Here is a 26106-nt window from a genome sequence, read left to right as displayed (position 1 = left end):
TGGGGGCACTAATGACACAGGATGGAGGCACTGGGGGCACTAATGACACAGGATGGAGGCACTGGGGGCACTAAGGACATGGGAAGGAGGCACTGGGGACACTAAAGACATAGGAAGGGGCACTAAGGACATGGGAAGGAAGGATGGAGGGAATAGAAAGGGACAATTGTTGGGCCTGAGTGCAGAAAGAAAGAAACAAAAGAAAGGATACACAGACAGAAGGAAACGCAACCAGAGACTCATGAAATCACAAGACAACAAAGATAGGAAAAATGATTTTATTTTCAGTTTAGTGATCAAAACATGTCAGTTTTGAGAATTTATATCTGCTGTCTATATTTTGCACTATATTTGACTATTTTTCTTTAGTTACAAGGTGACATTGCATATTTGAAAGTCATTTGCCTTGACATCTTTGAAAACCCCCCCAAATATAAATGATAATTAACATTTTCTCTGCGTATAGTGTTTTAAAAAATTTTTTATGGTTACCATTATGAATTAATAAGATATGTGTACATGAAAAATGAATGGAAGAAATTGGGGGTGGGATTGGGGGTGGGGCTAGAGCAGGGGTGGGGCTAGGGTGGGATTGGGGCGGGGCTAGGGCGGGATTGGGGGCGGGACTGACAATTAATAGATGTCCCCTTTTGATGAAAAAAATAAATGGTCACGTTATGCATGTTATACACATTCATGCTTAAACAACGGTTGGTAATTTGCCTCTCGGTCAAAGATTGCACTCAGAAAAGGTTCATTAAGAGACTCTTATCATACCAAGCCACTTCCAGAGATCCAGAACTGAGTCAAAATGGTTAGAATATCAGCCTCTTTTCATGCACTTTAGAAAGCTTATAAAAACACCCCTTTTCTCTAAATTCTTATAATTCTTCCTTGTAATTCTACTGTTAACTGCTTATGCCTAAATTATGTTGTAGTTCACTGACAATGGTCAGTCCACTTCTTTTGTAAACTGCAAAGAACCGAAAGGCTTTTTATGTAATTTATGTAATTATGTAATTTATGTTATCATGCCAACCACCTATGTCTTGGAGCAATCTTTTATAATCAAAGGTATTGCTAACAGTATTTAAACTTGCTAATCTCAACACCAAGGTGTTTTCTCAAACCCTTTGAGATGTACAGTAGAGAATGACACGGTGGTTGTTACCCGCGGCTAGTGAATGGCCTTGTCTCCGTAGTTAAGGGAGGGAACCCGCGCGGTCACTGATCGCCGCCACTGCCATCCAACCATCTCTTCCCTTTGTGAAACAGCTGGAGTCTTGAAGTCGCGTGTGGCTGCCGGAAAGCTCTCCTCTGACGGAAACAGGAAGTTGCGTCAGAGGAGGTTTCCGGCAGCCGCGACTGCAAGGCTCCGGCTGCTTGTAGAAAGAAAATTAAAAATCACCATGGTATGTCTTGTATTCTGCTCTCACTCACGGAGGACTTTGCACTAATGGCAGTATCAAAACCTACTCTCCTGCTCCCTTGGTGTGATGAAGAGGGAGGAAGCTGTAGGACTGACGGAATGGTGGAGCTTCTTGTTACATACCATGGCAGTGTGCTTGTATTCTGTTTGAAGTCCGGCCTGTTCTGCCCTTGTAATGCTATGGCAATAAAGGATTGCAGCATACCGCAAAAAAAAAGAAGAAAAAATCGCCACGAGGATAAGGGGGAGGAAGAGAGGGGGGCTGCTGGACCACGCAAAGGGTGCTGAAGGGGGGTGGAGAGGAACAGATAAAGTCAGATAAGTTCCTGCTGAACCAGAATGTTCACAAATAAGGCTAGTCTCAGTTAGGGCACTGGTCTTTGACCTAAGGGCCACCATGTGAGCGGACTGCTGGGCACGATGAACCACTGGTCTGACCCAGCAGCGGCAATTCTTATGTTCTTATGAAGGGAAATAGGGAAGAGAAAGTGGGGAGAAGACGTTGGAAGGGAAGAAGAAGACAGATGTCAGACTATGGAGGGAGCGGAGGGAAGAAGATGGGTGCCAGACCAATGGGGAGGGAGAAATGGAAGGGAGAGGCACAGTAATAGAGCATATGGAAGAGGCAGAGAGAAGGCAAACAGTGAATGGAAGGAATTGAATGAGAAGATGAGGAAAGCAGAAATCAGACAATAAAGGTAGAAAAAAAAATCTATTTATTTTCTTTTTTTTTGCTTTAGGATAAAGTAGTATATTAGTTGTGTTGATAAACATTTATAAACAAAACCCTGCCAGCTGACCATCTCTTTCTCTAGTTCAGCAGCCAGAACTTTGATGTATAAAATGACAACTGTTCAGAATATTGTTTCTTTTTATATTTTTATAAAATAAGTTCAGTATAAAACTATTCAAGGCTTGTTTGGATGGTTTGTGGGGACGGAGACCGAGCTCGCGGGGATGGGATGGAGACAAGCTCATAGGGATGGGGCAGAGACAAATTTTGTCCCCGTGTCATTCTCTAATGTACAGTACCCTCAATCACTGTAGAAGTTCGTCAGGCACTGGCCTTAGTTCCCTAAGCCACACCTGTTTTAAGTCATTTGTTGGACAGTGTTGTCAGTGATGGGGATGGGGGTCGGTAGTAGTTTACAACTGAGCCATGAAAACGGTTTTCCAATTGGATCCAATTTTTCAGCACAAATTGATTCAGTCCTAGTTTTAACTCACCTCATGCAGGGATTTGTAGTTTTATTTCTTTAAGAAAAGAACTAGAGAATGACACGGTGGTTGTTACCCCCGGCTAGCTGCGAGTAGCCGCGGGTAACCTGCCGAAACGGGGAAAGAAAAAATAGGGGTCGCTGCGGGGACAAGGCCATTCACCGCCCCGTGGAGCAGTGAATGGTCTTGTCTCTGCAGTGAGGCAATCAAGGATCGCGCGATCCAGCAACCCCCACCTGCCTGATTGCAGCATTCCGCCATCTCCCTCCCTCCACCTCATCTTAGACGCAGAGTTTGCCGGCTTTCTTTTTTACCCAGCCGCACGCTTTCAAAAAGACACGCATGTGCGGCTGCTCAAGTTGTTCAATTTTCTGCTCTGCTGCAACTTCCTGTTTCCGGTTGCATCAGAGCAGAATATTGAACAACTGAGCAGTCGCGCATGTGTGGCTTTTTGAACGTGTGCGGCTGGGCGAAAAAGAAAGCCGTCAAACTCGGCATCTAAGATGAGGTGGAGGGAGGGAGATGACTGAACGCTGCAATCGGGCGGGAGGGGGCTGCTGGACCGCACATGTTCCCGGCTCAAACTAGGAAGGAGGGAGTGAAAGGGAAAGAGATTCTGGGCCAAGGGGATGAAGAGGGAGAGAAAGAAACCCACAGCAGGAAAGAAAGGGGAGGACAGGCAGGTTAGCCAGATGCTGGAAGCAGGGGGGGGTAAGAAAGAGGGAAAGAAGAGATGGGGTTGAAGAGAAGAGACACATTGGTGTGGAAGAGGAAGAGAGGGGAAATCTGGACACATGAAGGTAACAGAAACAGAGGGGAAATTATGTGCATGGGGGCATAGGGACAGAGACATAAAGGGGACATATATGCCATGGGATGGTATATGGACACAGGGAGGGGGGGGCAATGCCAGATACATAGGGGAGATATTAGAAATGGGGAAAATAGGAACACAGAAGCGAGATTGTTTGGGGACCGAGCTCGCAGGCTCCAACAGCTTGCACAAATTAAATTGTAACGTGCCACTAAAGTAAGAGGGAGGTAGACAGACAGATAGATAGGCCACGCGAGAAGAGCTGAAGGGTGGTAGAAAGGAACAGATGGTAAAGGAGGGAGGGAAGGGTGGTGGTGGAAAGGAATAGAACAGACATTGAAGGAGGGTGGAGAGGAACAGACCGTGAAGGGAAATGTGGAAGACACTGTGGGGGAAGACGTTGGAAGGGAAGAAAACAGATGCCAGACTATGGGGGAGCGGAGGGAAGAAGATGTGTTCCAGACCAATGGGGGGGAGGGGGGTGAAGGGAGAAGCACAGTAACAGAGCAAATGGAAGACGCAGAGAGAAGACACACAGTGGATGGAAGGAATTGAATGAGAAGATGAGGAAAGCAGAAACCAGACACAAAGGTAGAAAAAAAATTCTATTTATTTTATTTTTCTTTTTTTTGCTTTAGGATAAAGTAGTATATTAGTTGTGTTAATAAAAATGTATAAACAAAGCCCTGCCAGCTGAACATCTCTTTCTCTAGTTCAGCAGCCAGAACTTTGATTTATAAGGAAGTAATAAGCTGAATTTGTGCCAGTCTGTTGGCTTTACTGCTTTTTCATACGCAGACGACATACAATTAATTCACCCATTCAATCCTGAAAATCAGGAAGACATTAAATCTTTAAATATAAAACTCGAACTAGTTCAAAATTGGCTTAATAATATTAAATTAGCATTAAATATAAATAAAACAAAAGCTATGATTTTTAATTGGAAAAGAGACATCAGATTAAACTCGCCTTTCCTTCTTAATAATACGCCAATTGAAATTGTTCCCAAATTGAAAATCTTAGGAGTTATAATTGATGAAAGATTAGAATTTAAAGATCATATCAACAATATAGTTAAAGTCTGTTTCTATAAATTACATCTAATTCGATCTATATCCAAATTCCTTGAATCCAAATCTCGCAATATTTTAATTCATTCTTTAGTAATAGCAAAAATAGATTATTGCAATTCTTTGTTGCTTAATATCACTCAAAAAGAAAAACGACAACTGCAAATTGTTCAAAACACTGCTATAAAATTAATCTATGATGCCAGGAAATTCGACCATGTAACTCCATTTTTCATTGATGCACATTGGCTCCCTATTTGCCAGCGTATACAGTTTAAGGTTTTGCTACTTATATTTAAAAATTTGATATTCAATGAACCTCAGTGCATTTCAAAAATGTTAATTCCCCATAGTTCCGCACGCGCACTTAGATCATCTTCCCAAAATCTATTAGTTGTTCCCTCTTTAAAAATAATAGGCACTCGTAGATTAGATATGCTCTCTGCAGTGGGCCCCCAATGGTGGAATTCATTGCCCCAATATATAAAAATTGAAAAAGACATTTCCTCCTTCAAGAAATCCCTGAAAACATTTCTTTTTAAACAGGCTTTTAATATATAAAATTTATTTTATTATATGAATTTTTGTTTTAAGAATCCCCTTGCTCCTTAATGTTTTTCCCTTAAATGTGTTTCTCAATATAACAGATGTAACTTTAACCCCCCTTCCCTTCCAATTGTTGTTGGTCTTGTCTTACTTCTAATGTTTATATATATACTGTATGTATTTTAACTTAACTTATTTTATTATTATGTACATCGCTTTGTATAAAGATATAGCGATTCATCAAATATTTAATAAACCTTGAAACCCTAAATATTGCAGTACTGAGGCTTATATGGATGCTGCGGGAACAATGAGAGGGCGGTGAATGGGATGACAGTGACAGTGACGGGGCGGTGAAGGTGGTGACGGTGACAGGGCGGTAAAGGGAATGGCAGTGATGGGGTGGTGAAGGGGATGGTGGGCAGGGGACAGGGCAGTGACGGGGACAGATTTTTTCCCCATGTCATTCTCTAAAAAGAACCACAAATACAACCACGCAATCTTGAGAGCAAACCTAGGCCAAGATTAATGTATTTTCTTATAGCGGAGGTATATAAACTATAAACTCTGTGCCAAATATCTCTACTGAAATCCAGACCAAAGTCTCAGTCTGCCTGTCCGACACTGCAACCTGGATGTCTCACCACCATCTAAAATTGAATATGGCTAAAACAGAGTTGCTCATCTTCCCATCTAAATCCATCTCTCTGCTTCCCTCGTTCTCCGTCTCTATGGACAGCACTCTCATCCTTCCTATTTTGTCTGCTCGTAATCTAATGATCATCATTGACTCCTCTCTCTCCTTCACCACCCACATACAACATATCGCTAAAACCTGCTGCTTCTTCCTCTATAGTATTACCAAAATCCAACTCTTTCTCTCTGAGCACACTATCAAAACACTTATCCATGCCCTCATCACCTCGCGCTTAGACTACTGCAACTCGCTGCTCTCAGGCCTTCTGGTTAGCCATCTTGCTCCCCTCCAATCCATCCAGAATTCAGCTGCATGACTCATATAGCACAGTTACTTACCGTAACAGGTGTTATCCAGGGACAGCAGGCATATATTCTCACATGTGGGGTGACGTCATCTACGGAGCCCCAGCGCGGACAGCTTTTCAAGCAAACTTGATTGAAGTTTCAAGTTTGCACACTGCACCACGCATGTGCATGCCTTCTCGCCCACTAGAGGGCGCATCCCACCTCGTGGTCCTCAGTTCCATAACTAGCAAAGAAGCCATCCCCGGGGAGGCGGGCGGGTTGTGAGAATATATGCCTGCTGTCCCTGGATAACACCTGTTACGGTAAGTAACTGTGCTTTATCCCAGGACAAGCAGGCATGATATTCTCACATGTGGGTGACCTCCAAGCCAACCAAAAAAGGGCAGGTGGGAGGATGGCAATTTAGGAAAACAGATTTTGCAAAACTGACTGGCCAAACCGGCCGTCACTCCTGGATAAAGTGTCCAGACAGTAATGAGAGGTGAATGTATGAACCGAAGACCAAGTGGCAGCCTTACATATGTCCTCCATCGGAGTGGATCGGAGGAAGGCTATCGAAGCTGCCATCGCTCGGACCTTGTCCCCCGTGACTCGACCCGGGGGAGGAAGGCCAGCCTGAGCATAGCAAAAGGAAATGCAAGCAGCCAACCAGTTAGACAGAGTGCGCTTGGAAACTGGATGCCCTAATCGATTGGGATCGAAGGACAAAAACAATTGAGGGACCTTCCGATGAGACCTGGTGCGTTGAAGGTAATACGCCAACGCCCTCTTACAGTCAAGCGTGTGAAGCGCCGCCTCGCCAGGATGGGAGTGGGGCTTGGGAAAGAACACAGGAAGGACAATGGACTGATTGAGGTGGAAATCAGAAACAACCTTAGGGACAAACTTAGGATGGGTGCGGAGAACCACCTTGTCATGATGGAAGACGGTGAAAGGGGGATCCGCAACCAAGGCTTGCAACTCCCCAATCCGCCTAGCGGAGGTGAGGGCAATCAGAAACACCGCCTTCCTAGTCAGAAATTTCAAGAGGGACTTGTTGAGTGGCTCAAAGGGGGGTTTCATCAGTTGAGCTAAAACCACATTCAAATTCCACACGACGGGAGGAGGCTTAAGAGGGGGACAAACCCTGAGTAACCCTTTCATGAAGCGTGTCACCAAGGGATGGAGTGACAGAGGGCGTCCATCCAGATGTTGGTGGAAAGCAGAAATCGCACTAAGATGAACACGCACCGAAGTGGTTTTTAAGCCAGAGCGCGACAAATGGAATAAATAGTCCAGAACCGAGGATACCGGAACCGATACCGGATCCAGGTGAAAAGACGAGCACCAGGTGGAAAACCTGGTCCATTTCTGCGAATAGCAAAGCCTCGTCGAGATCTTGCGGGAGGCTTCCAGCACCTCCCTCACCGATTGAGACAGATCCGGAGGAGTCAGGGAACAAGAAACCAAGCTGTCAGGTGCAATGACTGCAGATTGGGATGTAACATGGATCCTTGACTCTGAGACAGCAGAGAAGGAAAGACAGGCAGAAGAAGAGGCTCCCTGGCACTGAGCTGAAGCAGCAGGGAGAACCAATGCTGACGCGGCCACCGAGGTGCTATGAGAATCATCGTGGCCGTGGACGATTTTAGATGTACTAACGTTCGCATGATCAGAGGGAAAGGAGGGAATGCATACAGGAACCTCCCTTCCCAATCGAGAAGGAAGGCATCCGCCTCCAGACGATCCCGCGAGTACATCCGAGAACAATACAGTGGTAGTTTGTGTGTCTCCGGAGAGGCAAACAGATCCACCTGTGGCGTTCCCCAGCGAGCGAAAACCTCGTGCAGAACTGCTGAGTGTAGAGTCCACTCGTGCGGTTGCAGAAGTCGACTGAGTTTGTCCGCCAGACAATTCAGTTCTCCTTGGATGTAGACCGCCCGGAGGAAGATGTTCCGGGAGACCGCCCACTCCCAAAGGCGAAGAGCCTCGGAACAGAGGGGCCAAGACCCCGTTCCCCCCTGCTTGTTCACATAGTACATTGCCACCTGATTGTCCGTGCGGACGAGGACCACCTGGTCCTGCAATATGTGAACGAAGGCTCGAAGTGCTAGGAAGATGGCCCGAAGCTCTAGCACGTTGATATGACACCGACGGTCTTCTGCCGACCACAGGCCCTGCGTGCGAAGACCGTCGAGGTGGGCTCCCCACGCGTACTCCGAGGAGTCCGTGGTCAGGACCTTGCGAAAAGGAGGAGTGTGAAACAGTAGCCCCATGGACAGATTTGAAGAGTCTGTCCACCAACGCAGCGATTTCCGCAAAAGCGGAGTCACCGAAATGAGGCGAGACACCGGATCGCACTCCTGACGCCACTGGGACGCGAGGGTCCACTGAGGGATCCTCAGATGCAGCCTCGCAAACGGCGTGACGTATACCGTCGAGGCCATATGACCGAGCAGCATCATCATGTGCTTGGCCGACACCATCGATAGTTGAGAGACCTGGCGGCCCATCCGTACCAAGGCTTCCAACCGCTGGGTCGGAAGGTAGGAGCGCAGGCGCACCGTGTCCAGCACCGCACCTATGAATTGAAGAGACTGAGCCGGCCTCAACTGAGACTTTGGAAAGTTTATCTCGAACCCGAGAGTTTGCAGGAAGGCAATAGACTGTCGGGTCGCTGAGATAACCCCCTCCCTGGTCGGGGCTTTGATGAGCCAATCGTCCAGGTAAGGGAACACATGGAGCCCACGAGACCTCAGGGCTGCCGCAACCACCACCATGCACTTCGTGAATACTTGTGGGGATGCGGCCAGGCCGAAGGGCAGTACCCTGTACTGGAGGTGGAGGTCCCCCACCTGGAATCGTAAAAATCTTCGGCAGGCGGGGTGCACCGGAACATGGGTATATGCTTCCTTCAAGTCGAGGGAGCACATCCAGTCCCCTTCCTCCAAGAGAGGATACAAAACCGGGAGAGATAGCATTCGAAACTTCTCCCGGACCAGGAATTTGTTGAGCTTCCTGAGGTCCAGTATGGGGCGCAGGTCCCCGGTCTTTTTTGGGACCAAAAAGTAACGGGAGTAAAACCCCGTACCCCACTGGTCCTTGGGGACCGGCTCGACCGCCCGAAGCTTCAAGAGGGCTTTGGCTTCGGTCAGAAGGGTCGGTAGCTGCGAACGGTTGCAAGAGACTAAACTTGGGGGACTGTCCGGCGGCGAGGACACAAAGTTGAGCGAGTAGCCCTCGGAGACGATCCGGAGCACCCAAGCGTCTGAGGTAATCCCGGTCCATGCCTCCCGGAAGGACCGAAGACGCCCCCCGATAGGAAGGGGTTCCTGTGAAAGTGCGGAGGGGAACCCGCCCCGTCCGCTCAGCCCGTCAAAAGGAAGGCGCGGGCTTAGAAGGGCCCTGCGCCGGGGCTTGGGTTTGACCCCCTCTGCCTCGCTGAGACGGACGTCTCGGAGGCGGTCTCGAGAAAGCCGGGGTCGACTTCTGAGGGTATCGGCGCGGCGGAGGCCGGAAGGGTTTCTGCGGCGGGGGCCTAGGTTTGGGGCGGACCAGGGATGCTAAAGAGCGCTCCTGCTCCGACAACCGCTTGGTCGCCGCGTCCAATGACTCGTCAAATAACTCGGACCCCACACAAGGCAAGTCTGCAAGACGTTCCTGCAGGTTTGGGTCCATATCGAGGGTGCGAAGCCAGGCCAAGCGGCGCATGGCCACCGCGAAGGCCGACACCCTCGAAACCAGCTCAAAGGCGTCGTACACTGCATGGAATAGGTACAACCGCAATTGAGACAGGTTGGATATAAACTTATCGAATCCTGCCCTTTGGGAGTCCGGTAACGAGTTTCGATATTGAGGAAGGTCCTTCACCATACCACGCAAATAGGAGGAAAAGGTGAAGGCGTAATTTAGAACCCTGGTGGCCATCAGAGAATTTGAATAGAGGCGACGGCCAAACTTGTCCAGGGTCCGCCCCTCCCTGCCGGGTGGGACCGCCGCAGAAACCCGTGAGGGCTGTGATTTTTTAAGAGCAGACTCCACCAGAAGAGACTGGTGGGAGAGCTGCGCCTTATCGAACCCTTTAGGGGGAATCGTCCTATACTTCGATTCCATTTTTGAAGGCACAGACGTGACTGTAAGAGGGTTTGACAAGTTCTTCAGCCAGGTCTGCAGAAGGACACTGTTGAGAGGGAGTCTAGGCACCTCTCTAGGAGGAGTGGGAAGGTCCTGTTCCTCCAAAAATTCTTTGGAATACTGAGAACCTACCATCAGGTCAATCCCCAGGGCTCGGGCCATGTCCTGAACAAAGGATGAAAATGAGGACGGCCTAGCCTGGGGAGACGGGGTTCTCGACCCCCCCACCGAGGAGAGGGGGGAGGCCTCATGAGAATAATGAGGATCCCTAACAGATCCCGAATCCCAGGATCCCCTCTCCAAGGCCCTCGAGGGGGAGGGGGAATTTATCCTCCTCGCAGAACCCTTGGGCGAGGACCCCGGGGTCCGTGGAACACTCTCCCATTTCCTCGGCGAGGCGGCATGGGAAGACTTCCCACGAGGTGAGCGGAGGAGCCTCGGGTTGTCGAGGCGCAACTCCGACACCTGCAGCGCCTCGCCCCCGAGCGACGAGGAACGATCGCGCCGAGGCGAGCCTCGGGGCCGCTTAGACTTCCTCGATCGGCGCCTCGTCCGAGGTCGCGTCGAGGGCGAGGCGTCCTGGGAAGACCCGGAGGAAGAGGAGGAAAGACGGCGCACTCTGCGCAACTTTTCTTTGGGCCTCACACTCCGCTCAGGAGGCTCCCCCGAGGTCGAGGTCAGGGGCGGGGCCGAGACCGAGGTGAACGGGGCCACAGTACCCGAGACCGAGGTCGCCGAGGCCGGGGCTCCCGAGGTCGAGGGGGCCGAGGCCGGGGCCTCCGAGACCGAAGGCGCCCCGGCCGAGGTCGAGGCCGCCGGAACCGCAGCACGCTGCAACACTTCCAGGGCTCCCGACAGCTCCGATGAGATCAGGGCTCGAAGGAGATCCTGGAAGGCCGGAATCCCCACGAAGGTGGGGAGTTCCGAGTCCGGGGCACACTCCCTGGAGGGCGACCTCGGTCTCGAGTATTCCCTCGGGGTGTGCGGAGTCGAGGTCCGATGCGGGGCCGGGGTCGACCCACCCGCCTTAGCCTGAGTTGAGGATGGCTTCTTTGCTGAAGGGGATGGAACAGAGGACTTACCCGAAGCTGGCTTCGCTGACGACGTCTTCGAAGACGAGGGCCGAGGCGAAGCCGAGGCCCCCGAGGACGCCGAGGCCGAGGTCAAGGCCGGGGCCGAAGCCGAGGCCGACGTCGAGGCCTTAGTCGGCGCGTCGACGGCGAACAATTCAGCCATTCTGGCCTTACGGCGGCGGAGGGCCCTGTTTTGGAAAGTTGCACAGCGGTCACACGACGCTGTCGGATGTTCGGGCCCAAGGCAGACAATGCACCACCGGTGAGGGTCAGTGATGGAAAGTAACCTCTCACACCGGCTGCACTTTTTGAATCCCGTAACAGGACGGGACATCAACGAAGAAAAAGAAGAAGGCCGGGAACGACCGACGTCCCGCGGCCACGGCTTCCGGGAGCCCCCGGAGCCCAACGAAAAACAAAGATTTTTTTTTTTTTTTTTTTAAAGAAAAGAACCGAAAAGAAAACAGCACCGCGAACTAATTCGATGGAAAAACAAACTAAACGCGGCAGCTAGAAGGCAAAACACTGGAGCTCAGATCCACAGGGCTTTCTTGCTCCGCGGAAAAAATTGAACTGAGGACCACGAGGTGGGATGCGCCCTCTAGTGGGCGAGAAGGCATGCACATGCGTGGTGCAGTGTGCAAACTTGAAACTTCAATCAAGTTTGCTTGAAAAGCTGTCCGCGCTGGGGCTCCGTAGATGACGTCACCCCACATGTGAGAATATCATGCCTGCTTGTCCTGGGATAATCCAGGAGAGCCACTTTACTCACATTACTCCTCTCCTAAAGTCATTTCACTGGCATCCTAAAGTCACTTATTGACATCCAAATGCACTCACTCAGCTGCCCCTCACTCTCTCTCTTCACTTATCTCCCTGCCTCCCCTCCTTGAGCTCCGCTCAGCTGGTAAGTCTCTCCTATCTGTGCCCTTCTCTTCACCTGCCAACTTCAAACTCCATCCCTTCTGCCTTGCTGCACCATATGCTTGGATCAAGCTGCCTGAATCCCTACGGCAGGCTTTGTCTCTGGCAGTGTTTTTCTCTACAGCTTTGGGATTTCAGCCACCAGACTCATGCTCAGTGTTTCTTCTTTCTCAGTCTCTCCCTACTGCACTTCGCCCCCTGCTCCTGTTGTCAATGAGAAATAAGGGTAAATGAGGGGGCTAGGAAGAGCTACTGCAGTTGGATCCTGTAACTGCTGAGCCTGCCAGAAGTATATCTAATCATCTGCCTCTGATCCCCAGCTCACACCCACCATGAGTGAGCATCAGCACTGCTGGAGAAGGGGGTTCTCCCGCTCTTGGTGATGCTAGACTGGCTTTGACATTATATATAAATAAAGAGAAAAATATCAGTGGGTGTATTTCCCTTTATTCTGCACTTTTTAGTTAGTTAGGATTTGGCTCATAATATAGAGATCCTGGTAGATCTGTATTTGTTTCTCTGCAAGTTACTGTGCTTTTGAGTCGGTCATCCTTCCTGCCATGAACGTGACTTCAAAGCTCTAGCAACCTATCACAAAGACAGTGACCCTATAATCCCACCCCCTGGTTAAAGCGCTGGTCCAATCGTTGTTTATCAAGGTTTGTTCCGAACCCCAAGCAATAACCTCACTAACAGAGCAGTGTTACCTTTCCAGACCGGGCAAGGCGCTCCCCGCGTATCGCCGGGACCGAAAGGAGGAGCTGCTTGGCTAGAGTAGCAGAACGCATCGCCATGACGATTCTTTTGAAGGGCAAGGTGAACGGAACACCGTGCGCAGACAGCCTCCACCACCCCCGTAGTCTGTGCCCCGCAGTATCCCGTCAGCCCCCTCGTTTTCTTCCGGTTGGAGCGGGCTCCGTGCTGAGCTGTCCTTGTCGTCTGCGCCCCGCAAGCTCCCGTCAGCCCCTGCGCTTTTTCTCTTCCTTCCTTTTAGCGGCGGTGGTGGGATAGAGTCGGCGATGGCAGCGCTCGGGTTGCTGTGGACGCTGGTGGTTTTGGTTCTCTCCGGCTGTGCTGGTATGTTGCATTTCGGACGTCCTATAAAGAAGTGAGTTCTGGCCAAGTCCTTCTTCGCGGTTTTTTCTTTCTTGGCAAGGGGAGACGTTGGCTTCTGAGCCCCTGTTGTCTTGCCGCAGCTGCCACGTGAATGGCCTCGGGCCCCCTTGGAGCGCGCGACCGGATGACTCTAGCATCTCGGACAGGGGCTGAGCTGGTCCTGGATTTGATTATCTAGACATTTACAGCCGTGTTTTCATTAGGTTTAAACTAAGCACACTTGGGGGGAGGGAGCTGAATAGACTCGTACCTTTTCCAGTTGTGTAACTTAAGACGTATTGTATTAGATAACGAAGGTATTTTCGCTTATCCAGAGGGGCTTACAATCTAAGTTTATTCCTGAGGTGATGAAGGTGAAAGTGGCTTCCCCAAGGTTATAAGGAACTGCAGTGGAATTTGAACCTGCCTCCCCGGCCTCTGTTAAGATATTCCTGCAGTCCAGGAAGAGAAATCATAGTCTAGGTTAGCCTTTTTTTTCTGCTGACTTAGAACCATCCAGTTACCCTGTTTGTAAACTGTTTCTCAATTAGTATTGGCTTTTAAAATAATGAAAAATTAGACACCTAAACAGGGTTGCCAGATGGCAAAAAAGTAGCCCGAGTTGTGCTTGGGGCAGCCCAAAAACTGCCCAAAGAATTGCCACTGGAAACCCCTCTGATTTATCAATGAAATTCTTCATTCAAATACAAGTGTTTGTTTATATACTGCACATATCCCAAACAGTCCATAATGGTATATGTAGGACTTAGAAAATAGGTCCCGACTGCAAAATATAAGGATATATGTCTACCATAATGTTGAGTGGGTTGTGCAACAGATTTATATGGAGCTGATGGACCCTAGGGATGGAGGGAAAATTAAAGTGGATAGGACTCGCAGGGCACTGGGACAAAAGAAAAAAGATATCCTGAGAGACGCTAAGGCTTGCTGCACCGCTACAAAGACAAGGAAGCAATGTGGAGAAAAGCCAAAGAAAAAGGAGTACTGGTATGGAACAATCACAAAGGACCTTTCTGATCTTACTTTACAAAGATGCCTGGAATTTAAAGAGATCTTAGTGGCCCTATGCCAAGCAAATATCGGGTACTGCTGGCTGTTTTCTTTTAGCCTCTTGATCACAATTTAGGGACAGTGTAAAAAGGTGGTTACAGCGCAAGAAGCGAATAATGTGCTGAACAAAGCAGCATTATCCCAGGACAAGCAGGCAGCATATTCCCACACATGGGTGACGTCACCAACGGAGCCCCGCAGCGGACAGCCTCGAAAGCAAACTTGCTTGAAGATCTCGAGCTTTCGAGTGCTGCATCGCATATGCGCGCGTGCCTTCCCGCCCGAACTAGGGGGCGCATCTCCTGTGAGGATCCTCAGTTCAACGTTTTCCACGGAGCTGTGAAGACTTGTCGACTTAGTTCCCGTAGCGTTGTGCCTTCTCTTCACCGCGGTTGACTAGTTTTTATTTCTTTTCGGTCGCTGTGTTTTTGTTTTGTTTCTGATTGTAAAAAAAAAAAGTTTACTTTTTTTTGTATTTTCTTGCGTCGGGTTGGGAGATTGAGGCCTAGGCCTCTCTCCCTCGTTCTCGACACGGACTTTGTCCTTTCTATTTCCCGACCTGTTACCGGGTTTAAAAAGTATTATCAGTGCGGCAGGACTATCTCCATAACCGACCCCCATAGCTCTGCTTGGGGACGACCCATCGTCCAGAAGATTGTCTTCGCTGCCTCACTCTTCAACCTCGTGCCTTTAAGCGCCGCTGCGACAGGTTCTTTGAGCTTTTTCCTCGAATGGAGCCTGATAAAGCGGTGGCCTCGGCCGGGGCATCTGCGAAAACCTCCACTTTGGGGCAAGCCTCGAGTACGAAGACCTCGGCTTCGCCTCCTCTGCAGGCCTCGGCCTCGAAAACCTCTGGGTCCTCGGCCTCGAAGGCCTCCTCGGTGTCCTCGAAGCCTGGATTGGGGGGTAAGTCTCCTGCTTCATTTTCAGGTGCCATTCCTAAGAAGTCAACGGAGTCTAGTACCTCGCAACCTGGGGCTCCAGGTTCGGCTCCGTCTTGTAGACCGTCTTCCAAGCATGCTTCCAAATCAAGGGAATACTCTCCTCCGAGGTCGCTCTCATTGGAATGCACGAGACCTCCTGTGACTCCGAGTCCTTTGGTCTCTCTCCCCATGTTTGAGGACATGCTTAATTCAATTTTGACGATGCAAATTTCCTCAATTGTGGCTCAGCTGGTCCCGACCTCGGCCCTGTCTTCACAAGTCCAGCCTGAGCAGCAGTCTCTGCCTCGTCGAGGGTCTCCTCGTCGCAGGTCTCGGTCTCTGGTCTCTTCATCGGACTCTTCACCTGACCGAGCTTCTAAGAGGTTTTTGCCTCGATCGAAGCACCGATCCAAGTCTTCGAAGATCCCTTCCTCGAGGAGCTTGAGGCCTTCGGATCTCCCTTCGAAGCATGTGCCTCGCTCTCAGAGTACTGTTGCCTCCTCTGTTTCATCGAGGCATTCCAGGTCGAGGACTCCACCTTCGAGACTTTTGCCTCGGGATCTGTCTCCTATTGCAAAACCTCGCACTCCGCGCACTTCTCCGTCTCGGAGTCTTAAACGGAAACATTCCACCACTCCGCCTCTGACTGGTAGTGCAGCATCCTCCATCACCTTGCACCTCGATTCGGAGCCAGTTTCACAGTATTCACGCGAGGCTTCTCCTTCATTTTCAGTGGCGCCTCGTTCTCGTTCTGCCTCCCCTCAGGAAGCCTCTACGTCGAAGTCTTCTTCCTTTGCGAAGTTTGTTTTCGATATGGGCCAGGCTCTTAACATTGACTTGCATTCTAATTCCAAGTACACGCCTGAATATTTGGCGGATATGGAGCTTTCCCATCCTCCAAAGGAGACTTTGCGTCTGCCCATGACACCGGTGCTGAAGCAGACTTTCCTGCGGAATATGGAGACTCCTTATTCTGTGACAGCGATCCCGTCTAAGTTGGAGTCTCGGTATCGCACTGCCTTGCAAAGGTTTCGAGAAATCACAACTTTCTCATCAGTCTTTAGTGGTGGAATCATCCCTGAAGAAGGCTCATCCTTCTAAGGTGTCTGCAACAGTCCCTCCGGGGCGTGAAGGTCGCACTATGGATAAGTTTGGGCAAAGGCTTTATCAAAATTCGATGATGACTAACCGAATTCTAAATTACAACTATGTCTTCACTTCTTATTTTAATTTCTTTTTGAAGCAGTTGTCATCCTTTTGCCCAGACTGGCCCAGAGAACGCCTTTCTGAATACAAACAAATTCTTCAATCTCTCTCTCAATTGCGTCTCTTCATGTTGCAGGCATCTTATGATGCATTTGAGCTTTCTTCTAGGGTCTCGGCGTTTGCAGTGGCCATGCGCCGTCTCGCATGGCTCAGAATAGTAGACATGGATCCCAACTTACAGGATCGTTTAGCGAACCTGCCGTGCCAAGGTTCTGAGCTTTTTGATGACTCGATCGAGGCGGCTACTAAACGGCTCTCCGAGCATGAACGCTCCTTCGCCTCTCTTCTTTGCCCTAAGCTGAAACCTTCTGCGACTAGAGCTTACAAGCCTCCCGCTTGTCGCTACCCTATGAAGTCCACGCCAGCTTTCTCCAGGCCTCTGCCTAGACGGCCCCAGCAACAACTCCTCAGAAGTCCCAGGCGCCTGCTCCAACCAAACCCGCTCCGTCTTTTTGACAGTCCAGTAGTGAGCATTCCAATCTCCTTGCATCCAAACTCCTCCCTACCCATCGGAGGTCGCCTTTCCCTTTTTACATCTGTCTGGGAAACCATTACATCGGACCTCTGGGTTCTCACAGTCATCCGCGAGGGATACTCTCTGCGCCTGCTTCAGGTGCCTCCAGATCACCCTCCAAGAGAGTGTCTTTCCAGTTTTTCGCAACTCCCCCTTCTTCTTCAGGAGGCTCAGGCACTTCTTCGCCTTCGAGTGGTGGAGGAGATTCCTCCTTCCGAACACAATCTGGGGTTTTACTCCAGATATTTCCTGGTTCCAAAGAAGACGGGGGATTTGCGACCCATTCTGGATCTCCGAGCTCTCAACAAATTTCTAGTCAAAGAGAAATTTCACATGCTCTCTCTTCCAGTCTTGTACTCCCTCATGGAACAGGGAGATTGGATGTGCTCACTGGACCTCAAAGAGGCTTATACTCACATTCCTGTCCATCCGAATTTTCGCAAATTTCTCAGGTTCAAGGTGGGGAACCTTCATCTTCAATATAGGGTTCTTCCGTTTGGCTTGGCGACCTCTCCCAGGGTCTTCACCAAGTGTCTAGTCGTGGTGGCTGCAGCCCTCCGTGCTCGGGGTCTTCAGGTTTTTCCTTACCTCGACGATTGGCTTATCAAAGCCCCTTCTCTTCTAGGGGTTACTCAAGCGACCCTTCAGACTATTTCTTTTCTTCAAAGTCTGGGGTTCCATATCAACTTTCCAAAATCTCAGTTGGTTCCAACTCAGTCGATCCTATTTATTGGCGCAGTGTTGGACTCTGTTCACATGAGAGCTTTCCTTCCTCCTAATTGTCAAGAAACTCTCTTACGTCTTTGTCATCGCGTAGCTTCCCTGTCGACTCTCACGGCTCACCAAATAATGGTCCTCCTCGGGCATATGGCGTCTACGGTTCATGTGACTCCCTTTGCAAGACTCCACCTTCGCATTCCTCAATGGACCCTGGCGTCTCAGTGGCAAGAGGCTCTGGATCTGCCTTCTCGTCATATAGCGGTGACTCCTTTATTGAAGAAGTATCTCCACTGGTGGATGCTCTCTTCCAATCTTTCCAGAGGTTTGCAGTTTCACCATCTTCCTCATCAGAAAGTGCTCACAACAGATTTGTCAGAATACGCCTGGGGAGCCCACGTAGATGGTCTCCGTACACAAGGGTTGTGGACGACCGCAGATCGTCGATGTCACATCAATCTGTTGGAACTCAGAGCGATTTTTCTTGCTCTCAAAGCTTTTCTTCACCTCCTTCACGACCAAGTAATCCTGGTTCGGACGGACAATCAAGTAGCCATGTATTATGTCAACAAACAAGGCGGAACGGGATCTCGTTCCCTTTGTCAGGAAGCTTTGCGGTTGTGGCATTGGGCGATTTCTCACAACATCCTCCTTCGCGCTGTCTATATTCAGGGTCAACAAATTGTCTTGCAGACAAATTGAGTCATCTTCTTCAACCTCACGAATGGACGCTCAACTCCCCCACACTTCGTCAAGTATTTCTTCGCTGGGGAACTCCTCGGGTGGACCTCTTTGCGTCACCCAACAACTTCAAACTACCTCTGTTTTGCTCCCGCATTTTCTCGTCTCGAGGCGGATGCTTTTCTTCTGAACTGGAGGGGTCAGTTTCTTTATGCCTTCCCTCCGTTCCCTCTGATTTTCAAAACTCTTGTTAAACTAAAGTCGGACCATGCCACGATGATTCTCATAGCGCCTCGGTGGCCCCGACAACCTTGGTTCTCTCTTCTTCTTCAACTCAGCATCAGGGAACCTCTTCTACTACCGGTTTTTCCTTCTCTGCTCACTCAGAGTCAGGGGTCTTTACTTCATCCCAACCTGCAGTCTCTTCACTTGACGGCATGGTTCCTTTCTGCATAACAGATCCTTCTCAATTTTCTCAGTCTGTTTAAGATGTTTTTCTAGCTTCCAGGAAGCCGTCCACTCGTCATTGTTATGGCCAGAAGTGGACTAGATTTTCGACTTGGTGTTCCGGTCGTCGTCTTCAGCCGAAATCTTCCTCTTTGGCTTCAGTTCTGGATTATTTGCTTCATTTATCTCAGTCAGGCCTTCAATCCACATCTATTAGAGTTCATCTTAGTGCGATTGCTGCTTTTCATCAACCTCTGGATGGGAAACTGCTCTCGGCACATCCTTTGGTTGCTCGTTTTATGAAGGGCCTTTTTAATCTCCATCCACCTATCAAACCGCCTCCTGTTGTATGGGATCTTAATGTTGTTCTGGCTCAACTGATGAAACCTCCATTTGAACCTATTGACTTGGCTCATTTTAAATATTTAACTTGGAAAACTGTATTCTTGATTGCCCTCACTTCTGCCCGTCGAGTCAGTGAGTTGCAAGCGTTGGTCTCGGACCCACCTTTCACAGTTTTTCACCATGATAAGGTGGTTCTCCGTACACATCAAAAATTATTACCGAAAGTAGTATCTGATTTTCATATCAATCAATCTATTGTTCTACCGGTGTTTTTTCCTAAACCGCATTCTCATCCCGGTGAGGCGTCTCTGCATACTTTAGACTGTAAACGTGCGTTGGCGTTTTACCTTCAACGTACTCAATCTCACAGATCATCTCCTCAACTTTTCATCTCTTTTGATCCGAATAGGTTGGGACGTCCTGTCTCTAAGTGTACCATCTCCAACTGGATGGCTGCTTGCATTTCTTTCTGCTATGCTCAGGCTGGTCTTCCTCTGCAGGGTCGAGTGACGGGCCACAAAGTTAGAGCTATGGCGGCATCTGTCGCTTTCCTCAGATCAACACCTATTGAGGAAATTTGCAAGGCTGCCACTTGGTCCTCGGTTCATACTTTCACCTCTCATTACTGTCTGGATACTTTATCCAGGAGGGATGGCCATTTTGGCCAATCTGTTTTTCAAAATCTTTTTTCGTAAATTGCCAACTTCCCTCCTCTCTTTTTATTTAGCTTGGAGGTCACCCATGTGTGGGAATATGCTGCCTGCTTGTCCTGGGATAAAGCACAGTTACTTACCGTAACAGTTGTTATCCAGGGACAGCAGGCAGATATTCCCACAACCCGCCCACCTCCCCTGGTTGGCTTCTTAGCTTGGTATCTGAACTGAGGATCCTCACAGGAGATGCGCTCCCTAGTTCGGGCGGGAAGGCACGCGCGCAAGCGCGATGCGGCACTCGAAAAGCTCAAGATCTTCAAGCAAGTTTGCTTTCGAGGCTGTCCGCTGCGGGGCTCCGTTGGTGACGTCACCCATGTGTGGGAATATCTGCCTGCTGTCCCTGGATAACAACTGTTACGGTAAGTAACTGTGCTTTATCAACGTCATTTGTGGTGTCTTTTCAGACTAGGGTTACCAGATGTTTCGGAAAACCTGGACATGTCCTCTTTTTAGAGGACTGTCTGGGTGCCCAGACAGACTTTCCAATACCCGGTAGTATGTCCATGTTTTGGAAAGGCCTCTAGGCATGCAAGGATGATGTTGCGTGCATTCTCGGAGGCCCTCCAGATGTGCCCAGAGGTCAGAAAAGGCTTTGTGGGGGTGGGGCTTGAGGTGGAAAAAGGCGGGGCTGAAGGCAGAGTAGGTTGGGGCCAAGTGGAAAAATCTGTTAACCCTAGTACGGAGTGCCTCAATTCAGATGGCAAATGCCAGAAATTCCAACACTGTGCACATTCTCTGCAACAAACAGAAGAGCCTCCAGATGAGGAGGTTAGGGAAATTGAAGCCTTTGGCGAGGTATGATGGATACATCTGTACTGATGGTCAGCTGGCTGAATAATAATAATAATAATTTATTTTCCTGTATACCGCCCAACCAGTGGTTCTGGGCGGTTCACAACAGGAGAATACTGAGACTTTTCAACACATGGTACAGTTTCATAGAACACACTATCTCCGTACAATCTAAAATTATATAATAAAAGTAATACAATTGTTAAAAACATTCAAGTACAATGTTAAAAATTATTAAAAAATTAACATACTATGACAATAAGAATAGAAACAAAAGACCTCATTTAAATATATCAAAATTAATATTCCTATTTGTCAAATAAATAGGTCTTAGCCAGGAGTTCATCTTTCCAGCTTGATACTCCAAAGCCCTATCTAAAAAAATCTTAAAACGACAGGCCTTTGGAGTAGGGAAGATGAACTTTCCAGAATTTCTAGTTCCTTTTGTTGAATAAGAAAGTTTCAGATAGGGGGACAAATATGAGGGAGATAATCCAAAAAGCACCTTATAACAAATGCATCCGAACTTAAAAAGCACTCTGGCCCCAAAAGGCAACCAATGCAACTTGGTATAAAAAGGGCTAACATCATCATACTTTTTAAGATTAAAAATCAGGCGAACTGCAGCATTTTGCACTAACCGAAGTCTTAATATAATCTTTTTAGTAACTCCAAATAAATTATATTACAATAGTCTAAAGTTATTGAGCAAGATGAGTTCGATGGGATTAAGTGAAACATTAACTGCATGGGTTAAAGACTGGCTTAGAGGTAGACTTCAAAGGGTGGTGGTTAACGGTACCCTCTCCGAAACGTCGGAGGTGATCAGTGGAGTGTCGCAGGGCTTGGTCTTGGGCCCGATCCTATTTAACATTTTTGTAAGAGACCTGGCTCAGGGGCTTCAAGGTAAAATAGCATTATTTGCCGATGACGCCAAACTATGCAACATAGTAGGCAAAAGCACATTGCCCGACAGTATGACGCAGGACCTATTACTGGAACATCGACTTGGCAACTAAGCTTCAATGCCAAAAAGTGTAAGGTCATGCACCTTGGCAGCAGAAATCCATGCAGAACTTACACCCTAAATGATGAGACCTTAGCTAGGACTGCAGCAGAACGAGACTTAGGAGTGTGGTCATTAGTGAAGACATGAAAACTGCCAATCAAGTGGAGAAAGCTTCATCCAAGGCTAGACAAATTATGGGTTGTATCCGTAGAAGTTTCGTCAGCCGGAAGCCCGAAGTCATAATGCCGTTGTACAGATCCATGGTGAGACCTCATCTTGAATATTGTGTACAATTCTGGAGGCTACATTATCAAAAAGATGTGCTGAGAGCTGAATCGGTTCAGCAAATGGTCTCAGGACTCAAGGATCTCCCGTCTGAGGAACGGCTGAGTAAATTGCAGCTATACTCACTCGAGGAACGCAGAGAGAGGGCAGACATGATTGAGACGTTCAAATATATCACGGGCCATATCGAGGTGGAAGATGATATCTTTTTTCTTAAAGGACCCACAGCCACAAGAGGGCATCCGCTGAAAATTGGGGGTGGGAAGTTTCATGGTGACACCAGGAAGTATTTCTTCACCAAAAGGGTGGTTGATCATTGGGATGATCTTCCACTGCAGGTAATTGAGGCCAGTAGCGTGCCAGATTTTAAGAAAAAATGGGATAGGCATGTGGGATCTCTTAGTGGAAGAAGTTAGGGGGTGGGTCATTAGAGTGGCAGACTTGGTGGGCTATGGCCCTTTTCTGCTGTCATTTTCTATGTTTCTATACAATAGATTGAACCAGTAACCGAAAAGATTTGCTGTCAAAAAACTTTAATGGTTCTTAATTTCCATAAAAGCGCATAACTTTTTTAAATTAATAATGGGACTGAAAACATTGAACTCTGTGTAAGTGAGAGAGTGTGCAAGGGGAGATGGAAGAGGGAGGCTCCAGGGGGGAGTTGGGAGTACTGGTTTAGAATACACAACCATCCTGCTTTCCCTTAGAGATATGTATCCTAAGGTTTTCAGCTCTTGCCTGAGCAGTGCTAGAAAAAATACTGGGGGGTGCCCTTGGGACTATAACACCAGCACATAATTCTGAGCAAGCTTGGTCCCTTTTTAAGAACACAGTCACCGAGGTGCAAAATCTATATATACCACGTATCAGCAAGGGATCCAAGACGAAAAAGAACCGGCGTGGCTCACTGTAGAGGTAAAGGAAGCGATCAGAGACAAGAAAACTTCATTTAAGGAATGGAAAAGGTCAAAGACAGACGAAAACTGGAATAAACACAAACATCAATGCAGGTACCATAAGGCGGTAAAAGGGGCCAAAAGAGACTACAAGGAAAAAATAGCCAAGGAGGCAAAAAACTTCAAGCCGTCCTTTTGATATATTAAGGGGAAACGACCCACAAAGGAAGCAGTGGGACTGTTGGATGATCATGGAATAAAGGGAGTGCTAAAGGAGGACAAAGCCATCGCCGATAAACTGAAAACATTTTTTGCGTCTGTATTAAGAGGATATACACAACATACTGGAACCCGACAGGCTATACGTTGGAGGCGAAGACAGGAACCTGACAAGGTTGACGGTCAGTCTAGAGGAGGTATGTAGGCAGATTGATAGGCTTAAGAGTGATAAATCCCCAGGACTGGATGGCATCCATCTGAGGGTCATTAAGGAACTGAAAGGGACAATAGCTGGACTGCTAATAGCCAATCTTTCGATAAAAATCAGGAAAGATTCCAGAGGACAGGAAGGTGACGAATGTTACGCCGATCTTCAAGAAAGGTTTGAAGGGAGATCAGGGAAACTACAGACTGGTGAGTCTGACCTGGGTACCGGGAAAGATGGTAGACGCGCTGATAAAGGACCGCATCATTGATCACCTTGACGGACACGGGCTGATGGGGACCAGTAAACATGGTTTCAGCAAAGGCAGATTGTGTTTGACGAACTTGCTGCACTTCTTTGAGGGAGTAAACAGACAGATAGACAAAGGCGACCCGGTCGACATTCTATATCTGGATTTTCAGAAGGCGTTTGACAAGGTCCCACATGAACGACTACTTACGAAAATTGCAAGCTATGGAATCAAGAGTGAAATACTCATGTGGATTAAAAACTGGCTGGAGCATAGGAAACAGAAAGTGGGGGTAAATGGACAATACTCGGACTGGAAGAGCGTCACTAGTGGGTGCCTCAGGGCTCGGTGCTTGTACCCATGGTCTTCAACATCTTTATAAACGATCTGGACATAGATACGACAATGATGATTAAATTTGTGTACGATACAAAGTTATTCAGAGTAGTGAAGACACATGGGGATTGCAAAGATCTGCAACATGACATAATCAAGCTCGATGAGGTTCAACGTGGATAAGTGTAAAGTGATGCATGTCAGTAACAAAAATCTCATGCATGAATACAGGATGTCCGGATTGGTACTTGGAGAGACCTCCCAGGAAAGAGACTTGGGAGTTCTAATTGACAAGTCGATGAAGCCATCCGCACAATGCGCAGTGGTGGTGAAAAAGGCAAACAGAATGCTAGGAATGATAAAGAAGGGGATCACGAACAGATCGGAGAAGGTTATCATGCCGCTGTACTGAGCCTCTTCTCCCTTGAAAAGAGGAGACAGAGGAGATATGATCAAAACATTCAAGATACTGAAGGGAATAGACTTAGTATATAAAGGCAGATTGTTCACCCTCTCCAAGGTAGGGAGAACGAGAGGAGACTCCCTAAAGCTGAAAGGGGATAGATTCCGTACAAACATAAGGAAGTTCTTCACCCAGAGAGTGGTAGACAACTGGAGTCTGTTATAGGGGAAAACACCCTCCAGGGATTCAAGACAAAGTTGGACAAGTTCCTGGTAAACTGCAAAGTACACAGGTGAGGTTGGACTCATTTAGAGCACTGGTGTTTTGACCTTAGGGCCGCCGCGTGAGCGGACTGCTGGGCACGATGGACCCAGCAATGGCAATTCTTATGTTTCTTGGATACACGTCTGTAAGAATTCACTGACTGTACCATGCTCACTTTTATAATCACTTTATATAAAAACAGTGATAATCTGGATCACTTAGAAAAACTACCTAACAGATCACGCCCTGGTTCTTCAGTATTACTAATTATAGAGCTTACAGTCTAACTTGGACAGACAGACATGACATATTGATTTGGGAATGCAGAACCTAAAGTGAGAGGAGTTAAGAGTTGAAAGCACTCTCAAATAGGTGGGCTATTAACTGGGCCTTGAACACTGCCAAAGACTGAGCCTGCCGTAGGAATTTGGGCAGCTTGTTTCAAGCATATGGTGCAGTAAAGCAGAAGGGACAGAGTCTGTAGTTGGCATTTGAAGAGAAGAGCATAGATAGGAGAGACTTACCAGCTAAGTGGAGCTCTCAGAGGGGAGGGGGGATCATAGGGGGAGATAAGTGAAGAGAGATAGTAAGGGGCAGCTAAGCGAGTGCATTTGTAGTTCAGTAAGAGGAGTTTGAATTGTATTCGGAAATGGATGGGAAGCTGAATTGTATTCGGAAATGGATGGGAAGCCAATGAAGTGACTTTAGGAGAGGAGTAACGTGATTAAAGCAGCTTTCCTGGAATATAAGTAGTGCAGCCGAATTCTGGACGGCTTGTAGGGGAGCGAGATGACTAAGTGGAAGGCCTGAGAGTAGCGAATTGCAGTAGTTCAAGCGCGAAGTGATGAGGACATGGATAATGGTTCTCCTATCAAGGAGCGGTGCAGGGCCAGCTGGGAGCACGAAAAGCTCGCTCCTGCGTGCCGGCCTGAGTGCGCCACTGACTACTACCTTTACAATCTTAAGGATTTCAGCGCAGGATACACGCTGGCCCACTAGGGAACAGATACGTGAGGGAGGGTGGTAATTATTAGTGTCGGCCGGGGCTAGAGACGGGAGGGATCCCTCCTGTCCCGGCCTACCACTAGGCGGTTTAAGTTAAGGGGAATGGTTAATCTGGCTGGGTTAGAGGGCAGAGGGGAATATGGGACAATCAAGCCATTGTGACATCACTGATGAGGTTGGCTCTTTTAGGGGGAAGAAGATACAGGGAAAGAAGGTGGGACAGTGTTCAGAGCCTGGCAGGGAGGGGGGCTTGTTCACAGCCTGGTAGGGAATGGGGCTGGGTGCAGAACCTGACAGGGCAGGACACTTGAATATTAAGCTGTCCGACTTATATTCGAGTCAACCATTTTTTTTTTCTCTCTCTCTCTCTCTTTTGGGGGGGAAATGGGGGTCTCGACTTATTCATATTTACTTATATTCGAGTATATACAGTATCTGTTCCTTGAAGGAACATCCTTATTGTACCTTTTAAGAA

The 26106-nt window shown here is 48.3% G+C and overlaps 2 protein-coding genes across 2 annotated transcripts in view; one reads left to right on the top strand and one right to left on the bottom strand.

Annotated features, from left to right (window-relative positions):
• Positions 1-13127, bottom strand: part of IDH3G (isocitrate dehydrogenase (NAD(+)) 3 non-catalytic subunit gamma) — a 55183-nt gene extending 42056 nt beyond the window's left edge. The window contains exon 1 of the mRNA XM_033920803.1: positions 12903-13127. Within this exon, the coding sequence (XP_033776694.1) occupies positions 12903-12989 (87 nt within the window). The 5' untranslated portion in view covers positions 12990-13127. The remainder of the gene's footprint in view (positions 1-12902) is intronic.
• The window catches only part of SSR4 (signal sequence receptor subunit 4), a 34390-nt gene continuing 21403 nt past the window's right edge, over positions 13120-26106 (top strand). Inside the window, exon 1 of the mRNA XM_033920815.1 lies at positions 13120-13272. Within this exon, the coding sequence (XP_033776706.1) occupies positions 13215-13272 (58 nt within the window). The 5' untranslated portion in view covers positions 13120-13214. The remainder of the gene's footprint in view (positions 13273-26106) is intronic.

This window comes from Geotrypetes seraphini, chromosome 1 (assembly GCF_902459505.1).
Source record: "Geotrypetes seraphini chromosome 1, aGeoSer1.1, whole genome shotgun sequence".
In the NCBI taxonomy this organism is placed as follows: Eukaryota; Metazoa; Chordata; class Amphibia; order Gymnophiona; family Dermophiidae; genus Geotrypetes; species Geotrypetes seraphini.
This window is presented reverse-complemented; position numbering and strand designations above follow the sequence as displayed.